Below are 19,819 nucleotides of genomic sequence, written 5' to 3'. Positions count from 1 at the left end.
TTCGGGTTTACTTTCGGCCTCGGGCTTCATGATGTTATGTAAGGTCGAACCTGATTTCTCAAACACTTCCCGTCTTTCGGCACGTATATTATTACTAATAAACACCGAGAGACCGAACCTTAACTAAGCTTTCTCTCTAACGTACATATAGTTCTCCGGACAAGTTAATGGATTAGAATCACTCTATAGTACCGAGTAAGTAACATCTCAGGATGCAAACCACCTGTCAGAAAAAGTGAAACCTGTCTTTCAATTTTACTCATCCCTTGAGAGTTTCACAGGATACGTCATCGTCAGGGGCTTTCACATGCTTCATCTCGGTCTTTTACCTTTCAGGCCCCCCAGCGAGCCCCAACGACGTTTACAAAGTGCAGGCAAGTATCGGCGTACTTGATAAACTTTACGTGTAAGGAGCCTAACCTACCTAACGACCTAAACTTATTATTCAAGTCCACGAAGGAGACCATTACAATTTCTCTCAGAAATTTGTTTCTTTTTACAAGATAAATTAAGAGTATTTTCTAGTATATACGTATAACTTATAGGTTCTGATTCTCTGTGTCTTCGACTGTTCGTTTCAAAAAGAACCCGTCTACTACCTACCTTTACATAGACCAAGTCCACACCATGGCAATAACCATCGGCATCGCAGGCATCACAGGCAAACTCGGCCGCTGTCTCGTCTCGCACCTCATCAAGCGACAACAAGAAGCAGACATCACAATCAAAGGCTACTGCCGCGACGCCAGCAAATTCCCCTCCTCTTCCCTCCCATCCCCATCCCCATCTGTCCAAATCCAAATAATCCAAGGCTCCCCTCCCCCTTCGACCCCTCCACAATCCGCTCCTTCGTCACGAACTGCGACGTCATCGTCTGCTGCTACCTCAGCTACCACCTGCCCTCCGACTCCGAGCTGCTCATGGTCGACGGACAGAAGATGCTCATCGACGCGTGCGAGGCGGCCCATGTGCCGCGGTACGTCGCGGGTGATTGGGCGCTGGACTACACGAAGCTGCAGTTCGGGCAGTTGGTTCCTATGGATGCGATGAAGCGGGTTAAGGACTATTTAGATGAGAAGGGGAAGAAAGGGGGGAAGGTGAAGGGGGTGCATATCTTGACGGGGGCGTTCACGGGCCGTATTTTAATATGTTGGATCTTGGAACTGGAACAGAAACACCGACGTTCCGGTATTGGGGAGAGGGGGATGAGGTGATGGAGGGGAAGTACGTAAGATGATGCTGCTGCGTTTACCGCCAAGGTCGTGTTGGATCCTGATGCTACGGGAGTTTTGCGATGTAAGTACTTGTATTGTACATACCTTTCCCAGTGGCTCCAATATTTTTCATTTTATAGGGTCTTGCTTGCACGATTTAAAATAAACTGATCATATGTAATATATCCAGTCGTCAGCGGCCGTGCCACAATCCGTGAGATCGCGGCGTCGTTTGGAAAAGTCTACGGTATCAAGCTGTACCTGGAGAGGCTCGGATCTCTCGATGACCTGTACAAGCACATGCACCAACTCCGCGCCGAGAATCCCGCCGATATTTCCAAATATATCCCACTGTATGTGTTATTTGCCTAGCCGTTCCTTTTGTTTAGAAGTTTCGATTCAACACATGACTAAGATGTAATCCTGCGTAGGTTTTTTACAACAGACATTGGTAGGTCCGCAATTGGACAATTCCAGATATCCAGACGTCAAGCCCGTGGATTGGGAGAGTCACATGGCAAGATGGCCCCTGGAACAGTTGACAGCGGCTGTTGCGACTGTCGGCTCTCAGTTGTAAAAGGTCTGATCATCTTGCTGTCCATTTTGTTGATACGTATCATTGGGATTGGTGGATGGCGGTACATGTGTCTGTGGCAGAAGTTTGAAAATCGCGTACGGAGCCGCTTTCCCATTCTGGAAAACAATCTCTGATCTCCTTTTCATACTGTTGACCATGCATACTAGTGTGCACCTCTTGACCTGAACACTCGAACAGCTGAAGACATAGACCCCATAAGAGTGAGTGGAGATGAGACCAACTAAAAGCCCCGGCCAGAGTCCCAAGAGTATATTCACATAACACCCCTCTATTATCCATATTCTGGCCCCAAGCCGGATTCAATTCTTTCTTAGTTGCACTGAAGTAAAGAGGCGCAACTGCGACATACCAGTGGAGTCATTAACCAAGAAAATGGACAGGAATCATTTTTATCCAGGGAATTAGAGAGGAAAACAAGGAGATGGGATATGAGGACCGAACGCAGTGAAAGAAAAAGTAGCAGTACTAACCAGTTCGAAATGAGGCCGACAGGCTGCAGCGAAGCTGGAAATAGATGGCTCTTATACTGCCTGCCGTATATTCTCAACCAAATAAGTAAACCACACACTCCCACAGGCATTTGACCTTGATACCAGACCAAGTGACAGATAAACGCCGATTTTCTCGATTTTCACCAAACCAAGTAATGAAGACCGAATATCAACAATCGCTCCAGGTAGAATCATGAACAGAAGAAATGGCTAGACCAGGTGACAGGCCACGCCAGTCAAGAAAGGGCAAGAAAAATAAGCTCGCTAGGAATTCAAAAGGAAAAGAAGATGGGAAGAAGAAAACAAGAAAATCAAGTCAGAGAAAGTAAAGTCTGCGCCTCAAATGTGTTCGAGAAAGCTCTTTAGATCCAGATAGCAGGCAGGGTGACCCGCGTTCTGACACTGCCTGTAGAGCAGAGCTCCCGACATTCGACAGACTGACTAGACGGCAATTTATTTCCACATATACCGAGTTCTGCAGATGCTGTAACTGCATCCGTAAAAGAGCTTGCATATGATGGAAATGACCATAGCAAGCCGTCGAAACATGCAACGCAGGTCTAGTCGAGCATTACTCAGGCTGAAATACAGCCCGTTCAAAGGCTGTACCGCCTGTCATATCCATCTCCCATCATCTCACGCCTTTTCATCCGTACCGGCCATCTGAACATCCTGTCCAGGCTCCGTAGCAATTGGCCTCTTGACATCACCATACCCTGGTACGTTCTGCTGCGGCGGTTGCTGCCCGCCATTGGCACCTCTGGCCGGAGAACGCTTTCTTCCTAACCTCTCACACCAGATCTCTGCGCTGACGAGGGTGTCATTCACCACACCGCTAACTTGTGCCATCATGTCCAAGCCCTCCTGAGCAAGGACAAGGATACGATGCGCGCTCATGGCTGCATCTGACGGGCTCGAGGACGAAGTTGGCGGGGGGTTCGATGTTGATGCGATCTGGAACCGCTGAGGCAGAGAAGTAAGATGTCTCCGGACCAGGTTACGTGCATTCTCAGGCAACGCACCGCCGGCGTACTTCGAGACGATATCGACCACCTGTTTCAGGGTAGATAGCACGTCCTCCTTGACTGCCTGAATCCGCTGGGAGAGTTGGGCGCGGTTCAAGGAACCTCCGGTCTCAGCCGCGGCAGATGCATCCGCAGTCTGCTGCTGCTTCGCGCTGTCCCATTCCTTCAACACGTTCTTCAGGGCGACAATGGCGTTACCCAATCGCCCATTCGCCCAACGCAGCCAGGTCAGGCAGTACTGCAAGCTGCGGAGTGACTCCTCACTCATGGCAACACCCAAACCGGAAGTTGAGATCATCAAGCGGCTCTGCCAGGTGGACGGGCTTCGAGTCGTGGTTCTACCATCCTTTGACGTCATGGCATTGTCTCCACCAATCTCTTCATAGGATGGGGACCGATGGTCATCATAAGGCGGGAGAGACTCGGTGGATGACAGGTCCGAAGATCGTCTCACCGGGTGCGACAGAGAGGGATCCGCAAGGCCTTTCTCGATATCCATCTGGTCGGGGTTATTTTCCTCATTGACCTTCCTACGCTTACTGCGGGCTGCCTCGGCCGATTCTCTCCGTTCCAGCACCCAGCGGATGCCACCCTCGACGCCCGTCTTCCGGCCCACGGTGCCCACTGTGTTTGCGACAGGAGACCCGATATTGCGCTCCAGGAACTCCGCGCCGGATTTAAAACGCGGGGAGTAGGACTTGGAGTGGGTATATGCGGCTCTGGATCCATTTATAGCAGAGGAGATCAGGGGATGGGTGGAAGTCAGCAGGGATAGCAGAGGCTCGGGCTGCTGCGTCTCCCGCGCCGCGGTACGTGCGGGGGAGGGGACCTGCTGCGACGAGCGTGGTGGTCGAGGGGATTGGCCATAGTCTGAAGTAGACAAAGTAGTCCATCAGCACCCACGTTCCCATAGAAAATTCTCAACATGAGCAGCCGGCACCTCTCGGGCAGCCAGACACATACCTGAGCGCAGCCCCTCCAGGGCCTGGGCGGCCTCGATGTCATCCATTGAGAGCACACTGGTGGCCCGTCGAGTGCGGTCCTCGACGCTGGCGTTACTGTCGATGTCCATCATACTGGCAGACTCATGCTTCGCGGCAGAGGCAGAGGGAGACGAAAAGGAGGGGGGGGAGGGGGAGGAGGATGAGAATGAGAGGGAGCGGAGGAGGCGCCGTCTCTGACGGAGGAGACGACGGCAGCGGGCGACGGCGACGACACGGTGAAAGGAGCAGCCGATATCTCCGGGCGATCCTCCATGGCGGATCTTTCTTTGGTGCTTTGTGTTGGTTGTTCCTTCCGAGACGAAAGGTTTCTCGCCCGCACGTGAAAGCGACGACGGTGACGAGACCGACCAGGGTGCCGCCCAGCCAGTCAACGCCGCGATGCCCGGGGGATCCTGGGAAAAGAAGGAGAAAAGATGAGCGTCAAGCGCGACTCGGAATCAAGCCAAGCACCGACGAGGCGTCTCACATACGTCCTGGACGAGTTACACCGTGTACAGCAGCAGATGGTGATCCCGCAGCAGTGCGATATCGGTATCAGATGCAATATGATACCACCGCACCACGTAGCACGGCCAGGGAGACACTGAAGATGCAATGGACAGAGCGCGTCACCATGCAACAGAGGGTCGGTCAGTCGGCCTGGAGAGGTTTTTCACGCGCGCTGTGTCTTAACATCGCGAGGTCTCGTCTCTTTCTTTCAGTCCCAGATGCCCCAGCGCTTCTACGATCACATGCCCCGTGCTGCAGCAATACGCGGGCCCTGATAGGCTGAGGCGCTGCTCTTTCCTTACGTCGGGCAGCGCGAGCCCGCTGGGCCTTGACATGTGATCCCCCCCCATCGGGGAATATACGCGATGCCCCGTGCTCGGCTGCCCGCTTGCCCTTGCGGGTTAGCAGAGCACGTGCCCCGTCCGGTCTGGCCCCAGTCTGGGCCCGGGGCGCTGGTGCCTAACCGACTAGTTCTATTAAGTGTACAGTGCTCCGGGTCAAGTTGCTTCGTATAATTCCAACATGTATTTCTTCCAAGCTGTGTCCTTCTAATCTTTACAGTTCTCTAAGCCTCTAGGTCTACATCCCCGGGTCTTCAACTCTCAAAAGCCAAGAGACAGCAGCGGATGCCTCTAGACTAAGGAAATACATACTGTCATCCAACAGAAAACAACAAGACTCACACAGGGTATCATGGCGATACTGAACAATTAGAAGGAAAATACAAAAGGCTTCGAAGATCTTTGTCCAGACCCGTACCCATTCCAATGCGGTGGATTGGGGGAAAGGGAAAAGAAAACAATGTCCTCAGATGTTCTGGACCGCACGCACACTACATCCATGTAGTGCGGTTTACTCGACCGACGCTCCATCGTCGTCGTCGTAGTCAAAGGCAGCCAACGCCTCAATGGCGTCATGGCCCTCGAACTCCTCGTCGCTATCGTCCTCGGCCTCCTTGGCCGCCAGGCGCCGCGACATCTTGCTGCTAACCTTGTAGCAGCTGTAAACCGTGTGCCGCACCAGCCGTGCGGGCGAGTTTCCGGTCTTTATTTGACACAGAGTTTCGCCAACCGCGTACAATGCAAAGTTGGATCGTGGATATCTCTCATAAGTACAGGAGGCAAGCAGCTTCTTCCACTCGTACTCGCTGTTGTGCCAGATATGGACCAGCGGGTGGTCGAAGGCGGGAGGCCGGATCGCGTGCACCCGGTCGGCTGCTGCCTGCGTGCTTACTGCAAAAGGCTGCTTCGAGAAACGCAGCCAGGTATCGTGCGCCTTTTCGACCTCCCTCTTGACATCCATCAGCGCCAAATGCAACTGAAGCCTCCCTTCATCGTTCTCACGCTTTGCTCTCCCCATTGCCTCGTTCCACGGTCGAACAAGATCCCCATCCTTGCCATTGTATGCATCCACCCTGTCACAGAGCTGCTCGAAGCTACCGAGGAGATCATACCTCTTCTTCCCGGCAACTTCGAACTTTAGGTAATCAATGATATTCGAAGGCTTTGCTCTGTGTCTTCCGGAATCCTTGTCCTTGTACGCAGGGGGAAGTCGCATCCGCGGGCTGATCTTCTTTCGGTACTTCTTCCAGGCCTCCTCAGACAGCTGTACACCCGCCTTGCGACCGTCGACAAGATAACTGAGAAGGCTTGCCAATTCCTTTGCTTTTTCACAGTTGACAGACCCTTCGTCATAGACGATCTTTTCGTGCTCGACCGTACAGAGTTCTAGGTTTGAAAGAGTCAAATTGAACATGAAGGTTCTCTCCAGGAATTCATCCGTCGAACAAATCTCCTTCATGGGAGTTGAATGTTTTTTGAGCCCAAAGAATTCGGCTGGAGGAAAATCCTCTGAAAAGGGCGTATTCTTGAAGCTCTTGACAATACCCCGATCCCAGCAGATCCATGGCATGTCGCCGTCATAGTCACCACCGGAAAGTATATGTGCGAGGGGAATATCCCCCGTGGTTGGGAACACAATCACATCCTTGAAATGTCGCAGTTCCGGCTTCCAGACGGCCCTTCGCCGCTGAATGTCCCAAGGAAAATGGGCAGGCAGGCGACCAACCAGGACATCGACGCCGTCAAGCAGATTGTCCTCAAACGCAGGATCCTGCCACTGGGTCGAAAACCCAAAGTGGACTTCGTCCGGCTTCAGTACTCCATATGGATCGGCAATACAATACGCATATGTTGAAAGTGGCACCCGGATGTGGAGATCCTCAACATAGCGGTCCAGTGTGGCTTTCAGACAGTGGCGGAGGCGCGTCCTTAGAGGCAAAAAGTCGCGGGGTGAAAATCCCGCTTCAAGGAGTCGGATGATACACTCAGTGTCATCAAGGATCCATTGATCCAAGCGCCTGAACTTGTTGCGAGACAGTCCATCCTCTGCCATGGGTCTAATCTTCTGTATCAGACTCCTACAGAGGATGATACTGCCTCGTTCAACCACTTCTGCGAAGTCTTGATACATATCCTGTATGCCACTGCGCATAAGCTCTGCGACATATTCCATCATCTGCCCTCCATGCTCCAATATTGTGAGAAGCTGAACATTCAGATCCGCAGGATGCAAAGGCTTTGCCCAATTTGCGACTTCAAATGTCAGCTGCTCGTCATCAACAGAACTGGGGTCCCAGTAACTAGGGTGCGGCTTGACTTTCAGTTGGGAATCGGAAATTTGGATCCAGAAGCCCCTGTTCCCTGCTGAAATCGAGGAATTATGTTTGTCCACCATCCACAACCCTTTCGCTCCTGCGATACGACCCTGAAAGCAACTGGGAGTGCTGCCAGAAATACCCAGGTTGTCGCAGATTTCTCTCGCGAGGGCTCTTGACATTAGAGCGCAGCCATCGTTCATAACACGCCTGCCTGGGATGTCTTTCAAATGAAGAACCTCCTCCGGTCGCAAAACAACGGTAGCCCATGTTTTCGAAAGTCCTAGGGCAATTCGCTGAAAGAGCTTGCAGTCCGACTGTTCGATGTTCGCGTCGCGGGGCATGTGCCACTCAAGCAATGCCTCGAGGCTCATCGGGGTATGCTGGTCACAGGCCTGATTGATTGGGGCTAGCACAGGTGGTCGCGGGTTACTGTGGTCGAAGTCCACGCCATCGATCGCGAAGAATTCAACTCTGAATCGAATATCCCCGTTTGTCTTCCGTTTCTTCACCTCGACATAGAATGGCCTCCACTTTCTCCCAAGGCAGTGGTGGATATTTTGTGTCAGCCATTTCACTACGCTTTCCTGCAGAAGAGATGGCTGGGACGTGAACCTGAGGTGCGGTGGTGGGCGTGTTGGGGCCGGTATGGTCAGGCTCAGGAAGCGATCAGACCCGAACCGTCTGTGGAAGCGACAGGACCGCTCTACTTTCAACGGGTTCAACTTCAACTTGAAAATGCCGGGTTCGTGTTTTTCGCACCAATCCAAGTCACCAGTGAGGAGCACAACCTCTGAATGCTTGCCGGTATTTTTAAACAGGTTTTCTGCAACGGCCCAGGCCCTGGCAGCGGACTTTTCGGGAACAGGCCTACCGCATTGCTGGCTGTGATTCCCAACCCAATGCCAAAACTTCTCATAGTCGTAAGACATGCTACTCCCTGCAAGCATCTTATTCAAAGGTATACTCCAGGCTCTAGCGATCCTTTCCAGTTCGTATCTGTGCCGTAGAGAGACGGAGCTCGAAAATGTTTCTTGGCTGGAAAATGGGCCGTGGTGAAGAAGTTCATCGATGAGCTTTTGCTGGTCTGGATTCTGGTAACTTTGTCTAGGAGGGAAAAACACATTTTCCGCTTGGTCCTTTATCTCTTCACTGAGCATGATTCTACTACTTTGGGTAAGATCCTCATCCATGGGTTCTGTGATGTCCGTATTAAATGAGGTACCAAAAGCGCGGGAGCCTTGGGAACTGAATATATGAGACGCTGTAGTTGTGGAGAAGCTGACGGTTGGGTCATCTTTTGGTGCAGGGTCTCTGACAGGCTTCGAGAGCGCCATGTATTCGAACATGGTGGATTGTCTTTTCTTGGTCTTCCTGGAATCGAGCTCCTGCGAGCCATCAATAGACGAATTAGGTGTGCCTACAGCAGCAAAATCGAGTTCATCGAAATCGGAGTCATCAAATTCGTCCTGCTCTTTCACAGACGGGGATCGATCGGCGGGGCATGTGACTGGGGAACTAGGAGCTGTGATAAATACCTCTTTTCCCTCGCTCGACTTTCGTTTAGTCAATACTGGCCGGTCCGGCACCTTGAACTCGGCTTCGGCGGCATCCCTTGCCCGCTTGGGTCCATTTGAAAGATCCCTGGGACTATCCAATGGGCCATTCGACCCTTTGGTGAGGAGGTATATCTCATCACGGATCAGTTTGTCAAAATACTTGAGACGTTCCTCACGTTCCTCCTTCGGGATGGCCTTATAACCGTCCGTCCGCAGAAAGCTGCTTCGAGCCGGCAAGGTGCCGGCTTCCTGGTGCGGTTTGAACGCCCAGCGCGACAATCGGGGCTCTGCCCACTCTTCAAAATTGGCAATGACGCTCTGGATATCGGCACTGCGATTGTAATATAGCCGCCTGAGGCCCTGGAAGCACTTGTTCTCGAGGGTCTCCTTCTTACTCTCCCGGGTCGATGGCGAGAATATAGGCTCGTTTAGAATGTGAAGGTCGTATTTCACATTGAGCTTCTCGATGATGCGATCCAGCTCCCTTCCGTTCTTGTCTTCCGAGGGAGTACGAGGAGCCGTCCGGTTCGCCATGGTAGGTCAGGAATGGCGAAGCTGCACTACCTATTAACTGTGCCTGCAACAATTTCTCGCATGCATGAAAGAGCGTGGGAGTCGAAAGACGGTCGGAATCCGGAGGCACTTGTTGCAGCCAAACGCGCTCAAGCACGCATCGAAGCAAGACCCACAGAAGCAATTGACAAAAGCCACTTGCGCGGAATGAGAATAAGAGGGAATATGGAAAATAAGAGGCCTGTTCATCTGGGACCGAAGTTATAAGTTCAAGATCCCGGAAAATAGACGTCACAAAGCACTTGTCGAGAGTAGCAGGAAATAATAAGCCATGTAGAAGACAAGAGAAGAAGACAGAACCAAGGCAACGACAAAGAAACCCAGGTAGGCAATCCTGCATGGGGTACTTGTGCAGTTTCTGCGGCGATTGATATTGCGTATGTGACTGAGGGGCCAGTACGTGAACAAAGCAGGCGGGCACATGCAGCAGCAGCAAGGGCGGGCGGGGAATGATCAGAAGAGCAGGAAAAAAGAAGCAGTTATAGTCCACGTCCCATTCAAAAGCCGCAGCACAAGATTATTGTCTTTGATCCTTGTCTGGTCTGCTCCCCTTATCACCCTTATCCCTACTTTGTACAGGCCGGGAGTAGCAAAATAAGCGACTGATATGATGGGTCTCAAAACATCAAATCAAACAGGGACATACATACATCAACAGTTAATCACTCTGGAACTCAGTGACCAAACAACATGATTGCAATTGAATTGGAAAAAAGTACGGTTCTGATGATGTCTCTTTTGCCCGCCGGCATCGGGTTCGAGAGTGATTCCTAAGGCTCGGCCCGGGCGGCGGGACATTGGAAGCGGGTTGCCCCGCCCAACCTCTCTCTGGCCCTAATGCAATTTTTACTAGGGGCTGCTCCGCCCCCACCATGACTCGCGTGAACCTGTTACTACAGTTACCAGCAGACAAAAGGACGGTCAAGGCATCGCAAGAAGCAGTGAATTTAACTAGAGAATGGACCTGATATGCAGAAAAGTGACAGTTTCTCATCTACGGTAGAGAGAGATGGGAAATGGAATCCCAAAAAGATTGTGACAGCGCCAAGCCTTTGGATGCCGTGCATGGGATGGATTGCGGGGTACGGGCCGGGAAGGAACGGTTCAATGGATGCGAACCTTCTCGACTTGCAGCATGCTATGCCACCTGGCACCTGCACCTGAGTTTTGTGGTACAGGTAGTACCTTAGTAGGTAGGTATGAGACGAGAGAATATATATCCTGAAATAGAGAAAATATGACCCGCAATACTATCACCGTACATAAAACCAGATAGTGGGCATTGGACAAGATCAGGTAGGTTGCTGGGACTACAAAGTCAGAGACCACGTGATACTCTTCTGCCCACCATAGAGATAGGTAGAAAATGAAGTTGGAAGTTTCTCACTCATAAACCATAACCAATTGAGTAGTACCAGGTCGTATGTACATGTACTGTACCCAAGTACCCTGTATCGTACAAAAAGACATGCAAAAAAAAAAAACCGTGCACAGACACCTTCGAAGCCCATAGTACTACCGGCAAGGTTATTTCATCAGAACAACCACGACACAAAAGTCCTATAGAACCAATTATACTGCTGCTTCGACCCGGACTCGGTCGCCTTCCTCGCCAGAAACGCCGCCTCCTCACGATCGATCTCCTCTTTACCCGTCCAGAGATCCGCCATTTCGGGCTTGACCCCTTTGCACTTGGTCACGGATTTATACCCGAAGATGAGGATCAGATAGACCGGAATGCCCAGGTACGCCGTGATGAAGGACTTGTAGTCGAAGTTGCCCCATTTCGGGCTGTGCGTGAACACGTCGAACGACTTGGTCAGGGAGATGATGATGCAGAAGACCAGGGCGCCCCAGGACCCGTAGACGCCGAGCGGAGCCTTGTACGCGAGCGCAGAGTCGGGGACGCTTTGGGCCCTCCGGGCCCGGACGAAGTAGATGTGCGTGACGAGGATGGAGACCCAGGTCAGCAGGCCGAAGATGGTGACCAGGTTGACGAAGTATTTGAAGACGGTTGTGGAGTCGCTGGAGACATTCATGTAGGCGAGTAGGGCGAAGAGGGAGGAGACGCCGAGGGCGTAGATGGGGACGCCGCGCCGGTCGGTCCGGGAGAGGAAGGCGGGTGCTTTCCCCTCGCGGGAGAGGCCGTAGATGGTGCGGGTCGCGATGTAGAGGTCCGAGTTGGCGGCGGAGAAGACGAAGAGGAGGATACATGCGTTCAGGATGTCGGGCAGGGCGGGGATGCCGGCCAGTTCGATGGCCACGACGAAGGGGGAAGCCGCGGCTGAACTGTCGGCATCGATGGCGAAGAGGAGTTTCGGGGAGTTGTACGGCACGATCATGCCGAGCAGGAAGACGCTCAGAACGTAGAAAACTAGGATTCGGTAGAAGGTGAGCTTGATCGCGCGGGGGATCGTTCTGCGGGGGTTCTGAGCCTCGCCGACGGTCACACCGACGAGCTCGGTGCCTAAGTAGGCGAACGTGGCGGAGACCATGGTGGCCCAGAATGCGTAGAATCTTCCCGCGGGGGTACCCTCTTCGATGTATGAGTTGAAGGCGCCTGGTTTCTTCCAGTATCGGAAACCTTTTCTGTCATGGTCGGGGCCGCCTCCCAGCGCGAGAATGAGGGACAGGAGGATGAGTCCGAGGATGACGATGACCTTGAACGAAGAGAGCCAGAATTCGAATTCACCGAAGAATCGAACGCCGAAGTAGTTGATACAGATGATGAGGACCAGGAATATCGTGATCCACACGCCGGGATTGACTCGATCAGCGGGCAACCAGAACGATATTACGAGCGCACCTGCCGTCAGTTGGTTCGGTGTGACGATGATGTACTTCAACCAATATCTATACCAGAAATAACCAATTAGAAAAAAAAATACGGTGCACGAGCAGTCAACAAGGGAGCTAGAACTTACGTCCATCCCAGAGTAAACCCGAGAGCAGGGTCACAGAATCGAACGGCATAACCGGTAAAACCAGAGGGCAGAGGCAACCAGGCGGCCATTTCTCCAAGGGCACACATAACCAGATAGACGATGAATCCAACAAAGGCATAGGAAATAAGGATAGAACCAGGCTGTGATGGTCAGGACCAGGCTATCGTATACCATGATTGCGGCGACTTACCCCAGCCCTGAAAGAAACAATGTTAACATCATAAGCATTTTCGAATAGATCTTGGGCATACTCACTTGGCAAGAGCACTTCCGGTACCAATGATCAAACCCGTTCCAATAGCGCCACCGATGGCTGACCGCTGGTTAATTGGGAGATATTCAATTGCACTGGCGACAAGAGGAGCATATACCAATCATAGTGATGTGACGAGCTTTCAGACCACGCTCGAGCTCGACTCGCGGGCCATCGCGGACTACTCCATCCTCTGGAGCGACAACAGCACCGGCACTGTACTCATTCTTGGTCGGACTCTCCACCGAGGCCCCGTCCTCTTTGCGATTCCATACCGCCATCTTGAGTCTGGTCAGTCGCAAGACCTACGCAGAGACTCTAGCGGCAAGTTGCCACTGTCGCCCTATTTAAAAGCGCTTCCTATAGCCACGTCAAAGTTGTAGTAATTGCAAGGGCTGGCTATTTATCGATGGACAAGCTGGAGGAGTTAGGCACAGCTATTGAATAGACGAGAGCTTGCCTTGTCGGAAGACGCAGAGAGGAAAGATAGGAATGGTCAATTGCCTCGTCTTGTTCGTACCTCAGCTAGGTAGGTAAAAGCAGAGGAAACGCGCGCAGGTGCGCCGGGTTGGGGTTTTGAGGGAGCCCGTGGACAGCAGGCCACGAACCGGGAGATAAGGCCCCTCCTCGACGCATTGAAGATCTGAGCGGAATGGGATGAAGCTTCGACCCACGAGGAGCGGAAAGGCTTGGGTTGTAGCACTGCTTCCCACTAACTGCATCCGCCAGCGCCACCAGGCATCTCTGCCCGCTTACCTCGATCAAGCACCGGTTCAAGTGCCCCGGCCGGGGCTGCGCCTACAAGCATGCGAAGCAGGTCTGACTGCATTGAATGTGTCCGGGAGTCGAGAGCCCTAAGAGGCTATACTGCACCCCTTACGGAGTACACGGGCGTGCCGGGACACCCACAACATCTTGTTGGGATTTAATTTCTCACCGGCAGTGATTTGCGCTTTCTATCGCCAAGACCAGACAAAAGGCAAACTAGCCATGATAAGCTGAGCTCTGACGGAGGCGCAGCCCGCAGGGGTTGCATCGGTCCTGGATTATGGTTATCAGCGGCGTGTTTCCCATGGCGGAAACGTTCGAGAACATTGAGGGTTCTGGGGCCGCACGGTGGTCTGTGTGCATCGAAGGTTTGTTCCCTAAATTGCCCAAGACGGAATGCTGTACACGAACCAGCACAACTCAAAGCCCGAAAAAAAAAAACAGAGTCTTCTCCGAGCTGACAGGTGGCCCGAACGTGCGCTGATCAACACGTGTCACGTGTGAGGCATGCAACCTAGGCAGATCTGGCCCGGTCTGGGGAAAGCTGCAAACAACCAACCTTACTGTGATTCTATTATCCAATATCCAGAGATCTTTCGGCCTCTCCGCCGCGGAACTACCGCTCGGGGACCGAGTCCACCGCACTGCGTCCCTCTGCAAAGGAGAAAGTCTCCGACGGTGCATAATCAGCGGGCGCTTTTGTTTGGAAACAGCTGATTCTGAATAATCCTATCTCTTCTCGTCCAGCTCGCTGATCCACTTTGTTCCGAGTAGACGGTATCGGCTCGGCTTGTCCAAAACGAGTTTGCCATGACTGGCGGGATGCTCCCGCTAAACAGAGCTCTCCTATCAGCGAAACCCAGACCTCACCGAGTTGCAGGCCCCTTTCATCTCTGTCTTCTGTCTGCTTAATGACAGCGTTAGTAAAAATGTGTCCTGCTCTGTGGTACGAATACGCAGTACATTCCCGGGCTTGGAAGATCTACAGGATGAACCCCGTACGGAATCGAGATGTCACGGTTCCATTGGAACCCCAAGAATATCCGACGACAACCACTGATAGCCATGGCCAGCCGCATTGGCTAGCCAAGCGAGACAAGAGGGTTTTAGGGTTTTAGTGATGGACAGACGGAGTCAAGAAGGGACCAAACCGCCCAGTCCAGGTGCGGTTGGACGGTTGCAGCAAGTTACTTTTAGGCTTTCCCCGCGCTTCAGGGCTGAACCCCAACTCCGGACGGAGGTGCCCGAAGACAGCCCTCCGAGTTGTTGAGGCTGAAGGCTGAGCTCATCAATACAAGCGCTTCAACCCCGACCTGGCACACATCATGCTTCAACAAACAGACAGCTCACTGGAATATTCTCATGTCTATCTCAGCCAACGGAGACGCCGTACACGGGTTGAGATAGCATGCAAATTTTCCCCTCCCGGCGAGCCGGCGTAGCGCCTCGAAGCGGGAAGGCCGCGCTTGGCGTCGTCTCCGCTGCTGATAACGGCTTGGCGCGCCCCTCACCGCACCTCCTTGGGCAAAGCGGGCGTCGCCGCCCCGCTCTCGTTGGCTGCATCCCCTCATGGTTATCCCGCTTGGAGGCAGCACACCGACGGGGAACCGTCCAGTCGCCTTTTCGAAAGCTTGGACAAGCTTGACGGCTCCCAGATAAATTGATAAAATTGCTCATGCGTCTCTTACCTTATTCTGTTTGCCAAAGTTGCCCCAGTGGCTGACAAACTTGCAGTTATCCCGGGAATGATCGATTTATCAGCAGACCACACACGTGGCTAGGAACGAGGCCCCTTGCATACATATAAATGCCTGAACATCCAAGTGCGTCTGTCACTGTTGAAAGCCAGTGCTACTTTCAGCTTGAACCATTTCACGGGGATACAAAAAAAGCCCCAGACCGCTCGTGCAGCAAGTCATACACGAACTGGGAGCAATGCCACGACGGGCCTTCTCTCCTAAGCAACAGCCTTTGTCAGACCGGGGACGACACGAGAGGAAAGAAGAAAAAGACACAATAGTGAATACCCATAGACTACATGCATTTAATCTCTCTACAATGTACCTTTAAATGACGCGCGAATGGTAGCTTTCGAGGTATAAAGTACTGTGTCAAAATCTTTGACTGACAGTCTCCTCTTAACGGCTTTAGCAGATTACCTACTTTATACACATGTGATTATAAATCTACTTAAAAATTATCATTATTATAGCAGGTAGCGGATCTATTAGGCAAAGTCAGCCCAGATCACACTATCTTACAAACTGGGGCGTTCTGCGAGGCCTCAGTAGTAGGCAATCACGCAAGCCTGGATAGGAGTTGGAGATCTCTTTTAGGAGGGAAAAATCTTAGAGCTTTGGCTTATCGACCATTATCATTATCGTCATGTTCTAACGAATGAGAATGGTCCGGTTTGCCGTGTATGGTCTCCATGCAGAATCGTACGTGATTTGACTACTAGAAAGCCTTCGCCACGTAAGGAGAGGTCTTGGGCTGGCTCAAGTAGTTGAGTCCCTTCGTGCGTTTTCGATTTGGATGCGCAGGTTATCCTTCGAGAGCAGCCGTATCCCTTCGAGTAACCAACTACAAGGCCCGCCCTATTCAGCAGGCTTCCCTACAGTGCTGTGCCATATCTTTCGGCAACCCCCTCCCCTGCGCTATGTTGGCAGATTGCTCCCTAATTTTTTCACCCATGTGATTTTTGGAGCTATTGGAAAATACCCAGATACCATGATAGGTCACAGACCCTAGGCAAAGCCTAGATCGTAATATAGCAAAAGCGGCAAGGTAGGTGACATGGACAGGAGGGGAGGGGAGCCGAAAGATATGATTCAGTGGTGTATATAGAAGCTTTCCATGTTGTCCCTGTTCACTGGTATGTAGGCAGTGAGGTGGTAGCTTGGGCAGGGGAACCTTGGTAGCGGAAATTTTGGCACAACTTAGTACTGTAGGCATCCATTTTCAGGTATGAGTCTCACATTTTCTTGGAGACTGTTCATGAGTGACTGGCTGACTGGCTCGACATTCATCAGGTGAGTTGAATTTTTGCGCGTCTTTTCTTCTCCTCACAGACTTCAACTCCCACCTGCCTGCCTCCCTCTGTAATTTCTTCTTCAGGACATTATCCATATCTCGTTAATTTGCAATAGAGCCCCCCCCCCTCTTTTTTTTTGCTTTTGCAAAATGTCCGCTCCGTGTTTAGTTTGGAGATCATTTCATCGGTCGCCTTGTTACCTCTGCAGGGGACCACCCCTCACGCTGGAGACTTGAGAGCAAGTTAGGCGAAAACTACGCCCAGGTGGATGAGTTTGATGCCAAAGAAGCAAAAGTACCCTCTGAAGCCCTGGGCGTCTTATGTGTGCAACAATACTGAGAATTCTGGAGGAATAGCCGTGATTAAGATTCGAGTGCAGTAGGTATGTACATATAGCACATATTGTCTTTTTTATCTTGGCTACTTACCTAGATAACTCGAACCCATGACTATTTCCCCGTAGAATCCCTTACGCGGGTTCTGAATGACTCGGGCCAGCCTTCGATACTGCAATGTCCTTGACCTAGTATGATCATCAGCAGTAGAGCAATAGAAATAATAAAGTTCTACAACAAAGGGCATGCGTGTGTGCTAGAACTCTAGGATAGAGCCATTCCAGACAGCTTTCTTAAGGATGGGATGGCCCCTCCAAAGATCTCATTAGAACTGTAGCTTTCCAGTGGTAAGTTAGATAAATAACCCAAGAAAGCCAGATATAAAAGGTTCAGATAAAAAAGGGTGCTTTGTCTAAATCCACCCCTGGTAATTGAGAACGATGGAAATACGCAAGTGGGGTCCAATTGAAGCCTCACCCTCCCTCCTTCCAAATCCACCGACAACGTCCCCCCAAAAGCAAACAGGCACCAGGCACCCTCCCGCCCATTCATTTCTTTCTTTCTGGGTTACATTTCTATTTACCCTTCACGTCCTAGCAAGAATCCGGGGCGGCGATCTTGGCCTAGTCGCTAGACAAACTGAACCAGAGCTGGAGCTCAGGTAGTATCGAGGTGCCAGGTCGATGCCTCAGGTCCGATAGTCGCTGCAGCTAGAAGGATCCGGGGGTAGAACCCCTGCCTGCCAAAAGGCGGGGAGTTTTGCAGCACACTCCCCTAGCGTGAGGGGAGGGTGTGAGGTCCTTTGACAATTAGTTGAACTCACCTTTTTTGTATTGTTGATGATGAATTGATTTACCTATGGGAAAATGTGAAAGTAGATGTGGAGGGAACGAAGGCCGGAAGCTTGAGAGATACGGTGCCACGGTATCGAGCATTAGCAGAAATCCTATGACTTATATAAAGTATGATGCTGAAACACTTCTTGAAGGATAGCTGAAACAATTTGCATAGAGGAAACTCTCTTGGTCTATTCGAATCGCAGATTCTATCTCTCGCAACGCAAGACAACCAATTTGTTGTTTCAACATAAGCCTCTATCGGATATGCACTTTGAGCATGCATTCTTTCTTTCTTCCCGAAAAGCAAAACGAATTCTTCACAGTGGTATTGGAATGCGGAATGGGGGGTCTCATATAAATTCAAAAACAGAAAAACAGACGACTGGCATCCGTTGTCGACTCTAAAACGGTGGCCATAAGAAAACAACCCGGGAATTATAGAAGACGAAGAGAAAAATAACATCGTTGTTGAAGACAACAAGCGTTTTCGATGACAAGCTTCATGAAAGCAAGACCGTCGGGTCACACCGGTTGTGATGGCTAGCATCGGCATTGGATAGCCCTTTGAGCACGCTTTCACTCGAATCGCTTGATTCTGTCGGTGTAGATGCCTTTTGCGGTGCCAGCAAAGACTGTCTTCAGGTAGTCTTCGAACGCGATAGGCTTGAAGTCGGGATAAAGATCCTTGGAAGAAAGGTAGCCTAGATAGCTGGCGTACTCGGGGTTGTTGTCTCCACGGATTCCCCATGAGTACTGATACTCAGCGATGTATCGTGGTACCAGTTTCTCTGGGTCGTAGGGGTATGTTTCGCTCGACTGTCGAGAGGTCACTAGTCTCTTTTGTACAGTTTCTTCCGAAATCTGAATGCTAAGTTAGCATAAGGTCATAATCTCATTCCGTTGAGACGGAGAAATTCCGAAGGGGAGCTCCTTGCCGAAAGACCTACGTGTTTCCTTTCGATCTTCTCTCCACTGATCTTTTCCAGAAGGTCATATATCTCATTCTGGGTCATCACTTCGTTGTATGCAAAGACCATTTTGTTCACTGTTCGGTCATCGACGATGATCCTCGCAATGTAGCGCCCGATGTCTCTCAAATCCGTCAGCGCATTGCGAGCATTGCCATCGCCAATGATCTCGTCGTTGGCCATCGTCATCGCGTAGTCGATCTTTCCCGAAGCCAGTCTGGGGTACGAGAGCTGGTACCACCAGCCAACGTCGACAATGGTGAATGGCAGCCACAGCTGCTTGATGTTGTTGTACACGATCTCTTTCTAGACCGCGAAACGCGCTGTTAGTGCACTGAACCGCAAAAACGCCCAAGGTAGGTCTCCTTTCTCACTTGATCCCTTAGCCACATTACCCCTCCCGGAGGGGCGACAGTTATGAATCCGCATGGCACAAATCGCTTGACACCAGCCTTCTTGGCTGCCCTTGCAAGTGGTATCTGATCCGGCTGGTCTGCCGGTCCGACGCTGCAGACCACAACGTCAATTCCAGACAGGGCGTTGAGGAGTTCCGGTTCGGGCGCTCTTAGGTCCCCTTCGCGGACCATGACGCCACGCTTCTGCAGTTCGAGCAGCGCGGGCTTCCTGAGCGACGCGCGACGTACGAGGACGTAAACCTCCTGGCAGCGGTCGCGACGACTCCGTTAGCGCAGTGAACCCCCGACCGGACAGATCAGTCTCCTCACGAAATTCCCTGCCTCGAGCAAGCCATTTGCGATCGATCCTCCTGTCTCGCCCGTTGCTCCGACCACCAGGACTTTTGTCGGGGCCATTTTTCCAACAGATCACGGCGGTACCTCTAGCGACAACAAGGATCGATGGGATAAATCAAGACCGGCTTGAGAGATCGAGAGAGAAGAAGAGAGAGGGAGGGAACGTGGAAGAGATTTCATATGTCAGGGTTCCTGGTGGGGAGATGAAGATCTCTCAACGTTATAAATCATCCGCGTCCCACCCAGGGAAACTGCTACCCACTCTGCTCCTCCGGACTGGGCGACGGTGGGTCGGAGGGTGTATATAGAGTTTCCC

The 19,819-nt window shown here is 51.7% G+C and overlaps 6 protein-coding genes across 6 annotated transcripts; 1 reads left to right on the top strand and 5 right to left on the bottom strand.

The window, feature by feature from the left end:
* Window positions 1-627: 627 nt before the first annotated feature.
* Window positions 628-1,791, top strand: VTN00DRAFT_1128 (uncharacterized protein; the record flags this gene model as incomplete). The annotated part of the gene is made up of 5 exons (XM_069427201.1): window positions 628-681; window positions 750-1,106; window positions 1,260-1,296; window positions 1,405-1,567; window positions 1,692-1,791. The coding sequence occupies 5 exons, from the start codon at window positions 628-630 to the stop codon at window positions 1,789-1,791; spliced, it is 711 nt and encodes a 236-aa protein (XP_069291830.1).
* Window positions 1,792-2,939: 1,148 nt separating this feature from the next.
* Window positions 2,940-4,403, bottom strand: VTN00DRAFT_1127 (uncharacterized protein; the record flags this gene model as incomplete). Its single annotated transcript, XM_069427200.1, has 2 exons — window positions 2,940-4,198; window positions 4,292-4,403. 2 exons carry the CDS (start codon window positions 4,401-4,403, stop codon window positions 2,940-2,942), a joined length of 1,371 nt encoding a protein of 456 aa, XP_069291829.1.
* A 1,270-nt stretch (window positions 4,404-5,673) lies between these two features.
* On the bottom strand, window positions 5,674-9,570 carry VTN00DRAFT_1126 (uncharacterized protein; the record flags this gene model as incomplete). The annotated part of the gene is made up of 1 exon (XM_069427199.1): window positions 5,674-9,570. The coding sequence occupies one exon, from the start codon at window positions 9,568-9,570 to the stop codon at window positions 5,674-5,676; it is 3,897 nt and encodes a 1,298-aa protein (XP_069291828.1).
* A 1,574-nt stretch (window positions 9,571-11,144) lies between these two features.
* VTN00DRAFT_1125 (uncharacterized protein) lies at window positions 11,145-13,088 on the bottom strand (the record flags this gene model as incomplete). The annotated part of the gene is made up of 5 exons (XM_069427198.1): window positions 11,145-12,462; window positions 12,534-12,694; window positions 12,745-12,751; window positions 12,810-12,867; window positions 12,926-13,088. 5 exons carry the CDS (start codon window positions 13,086-13,088, stop codon window positions 11,145-11,147), a joined length of 1,707 nt encoding a protein of 568 aa, XP_069291827.1.
* A 4,708-nt stretch (window positions 13,089-17,796) lies between these two features.
* VTN00DRAFT_1124 (uncharacterized protein) lies at window positions 17,797-18,336 on the bottom strand (the record flags this gene model as incomplete). Its single annotated transcript, XM_069427197.1, has 1 exon — window positions 17,797-18,336. The coding sequence occupies one exon, from the start codon at window positions 18,334-18,336 to the stop codon at window positions 17,797-17,799; it is 540 nt and encodes a 179-aa protein (XP_069291826.1).
* A 23-nt stretch (window positions 18,337-18,359) lies between these two features.
* VTN00DRAFT_1123 (uncharacterized protein) lies at window positions 18,360-19,563 on the bottom strand (the record flags this gene model as incomplete). The annotated part of the gene is made up of 4 exons (XM_069427196.1): window positions 18,360-18,644; window positions 18,731-19,057; window positions 19,126-19,410; window positions 19,477-19,563. The coding sequence occupies 4 exons, from the start codon at window positions 19,561-19,563 to the stop codon at window positions 18,360-18,362; spliced, it is 984 nt and encodes a 327-aa protein (XP_069291825.1).
* Between the last annotated feature and the right edge of the window lie 256 nt (window positions 19,564-19,819).

This window comes from Thermoascus crustaceus (genome assembly GCF_041956765.1).
Source record: "Thermoascus crustaceus strain CBS 181.67 unplaced genomic scaffold VTN00scaffold_1, whole genome shotgun sequence".
Lineage (NCBI taxonomy): Eukaryota > Fungi > Ascomycota > Eurotiomycetes > Eurotiales > Thermoascaceae > Thermoascus > Thermoascus crustaceus.
Note: the sequence above shows the minus strand (reverse complement) of the source record. Positions and strands in the feature narration are given on the sequence as shown.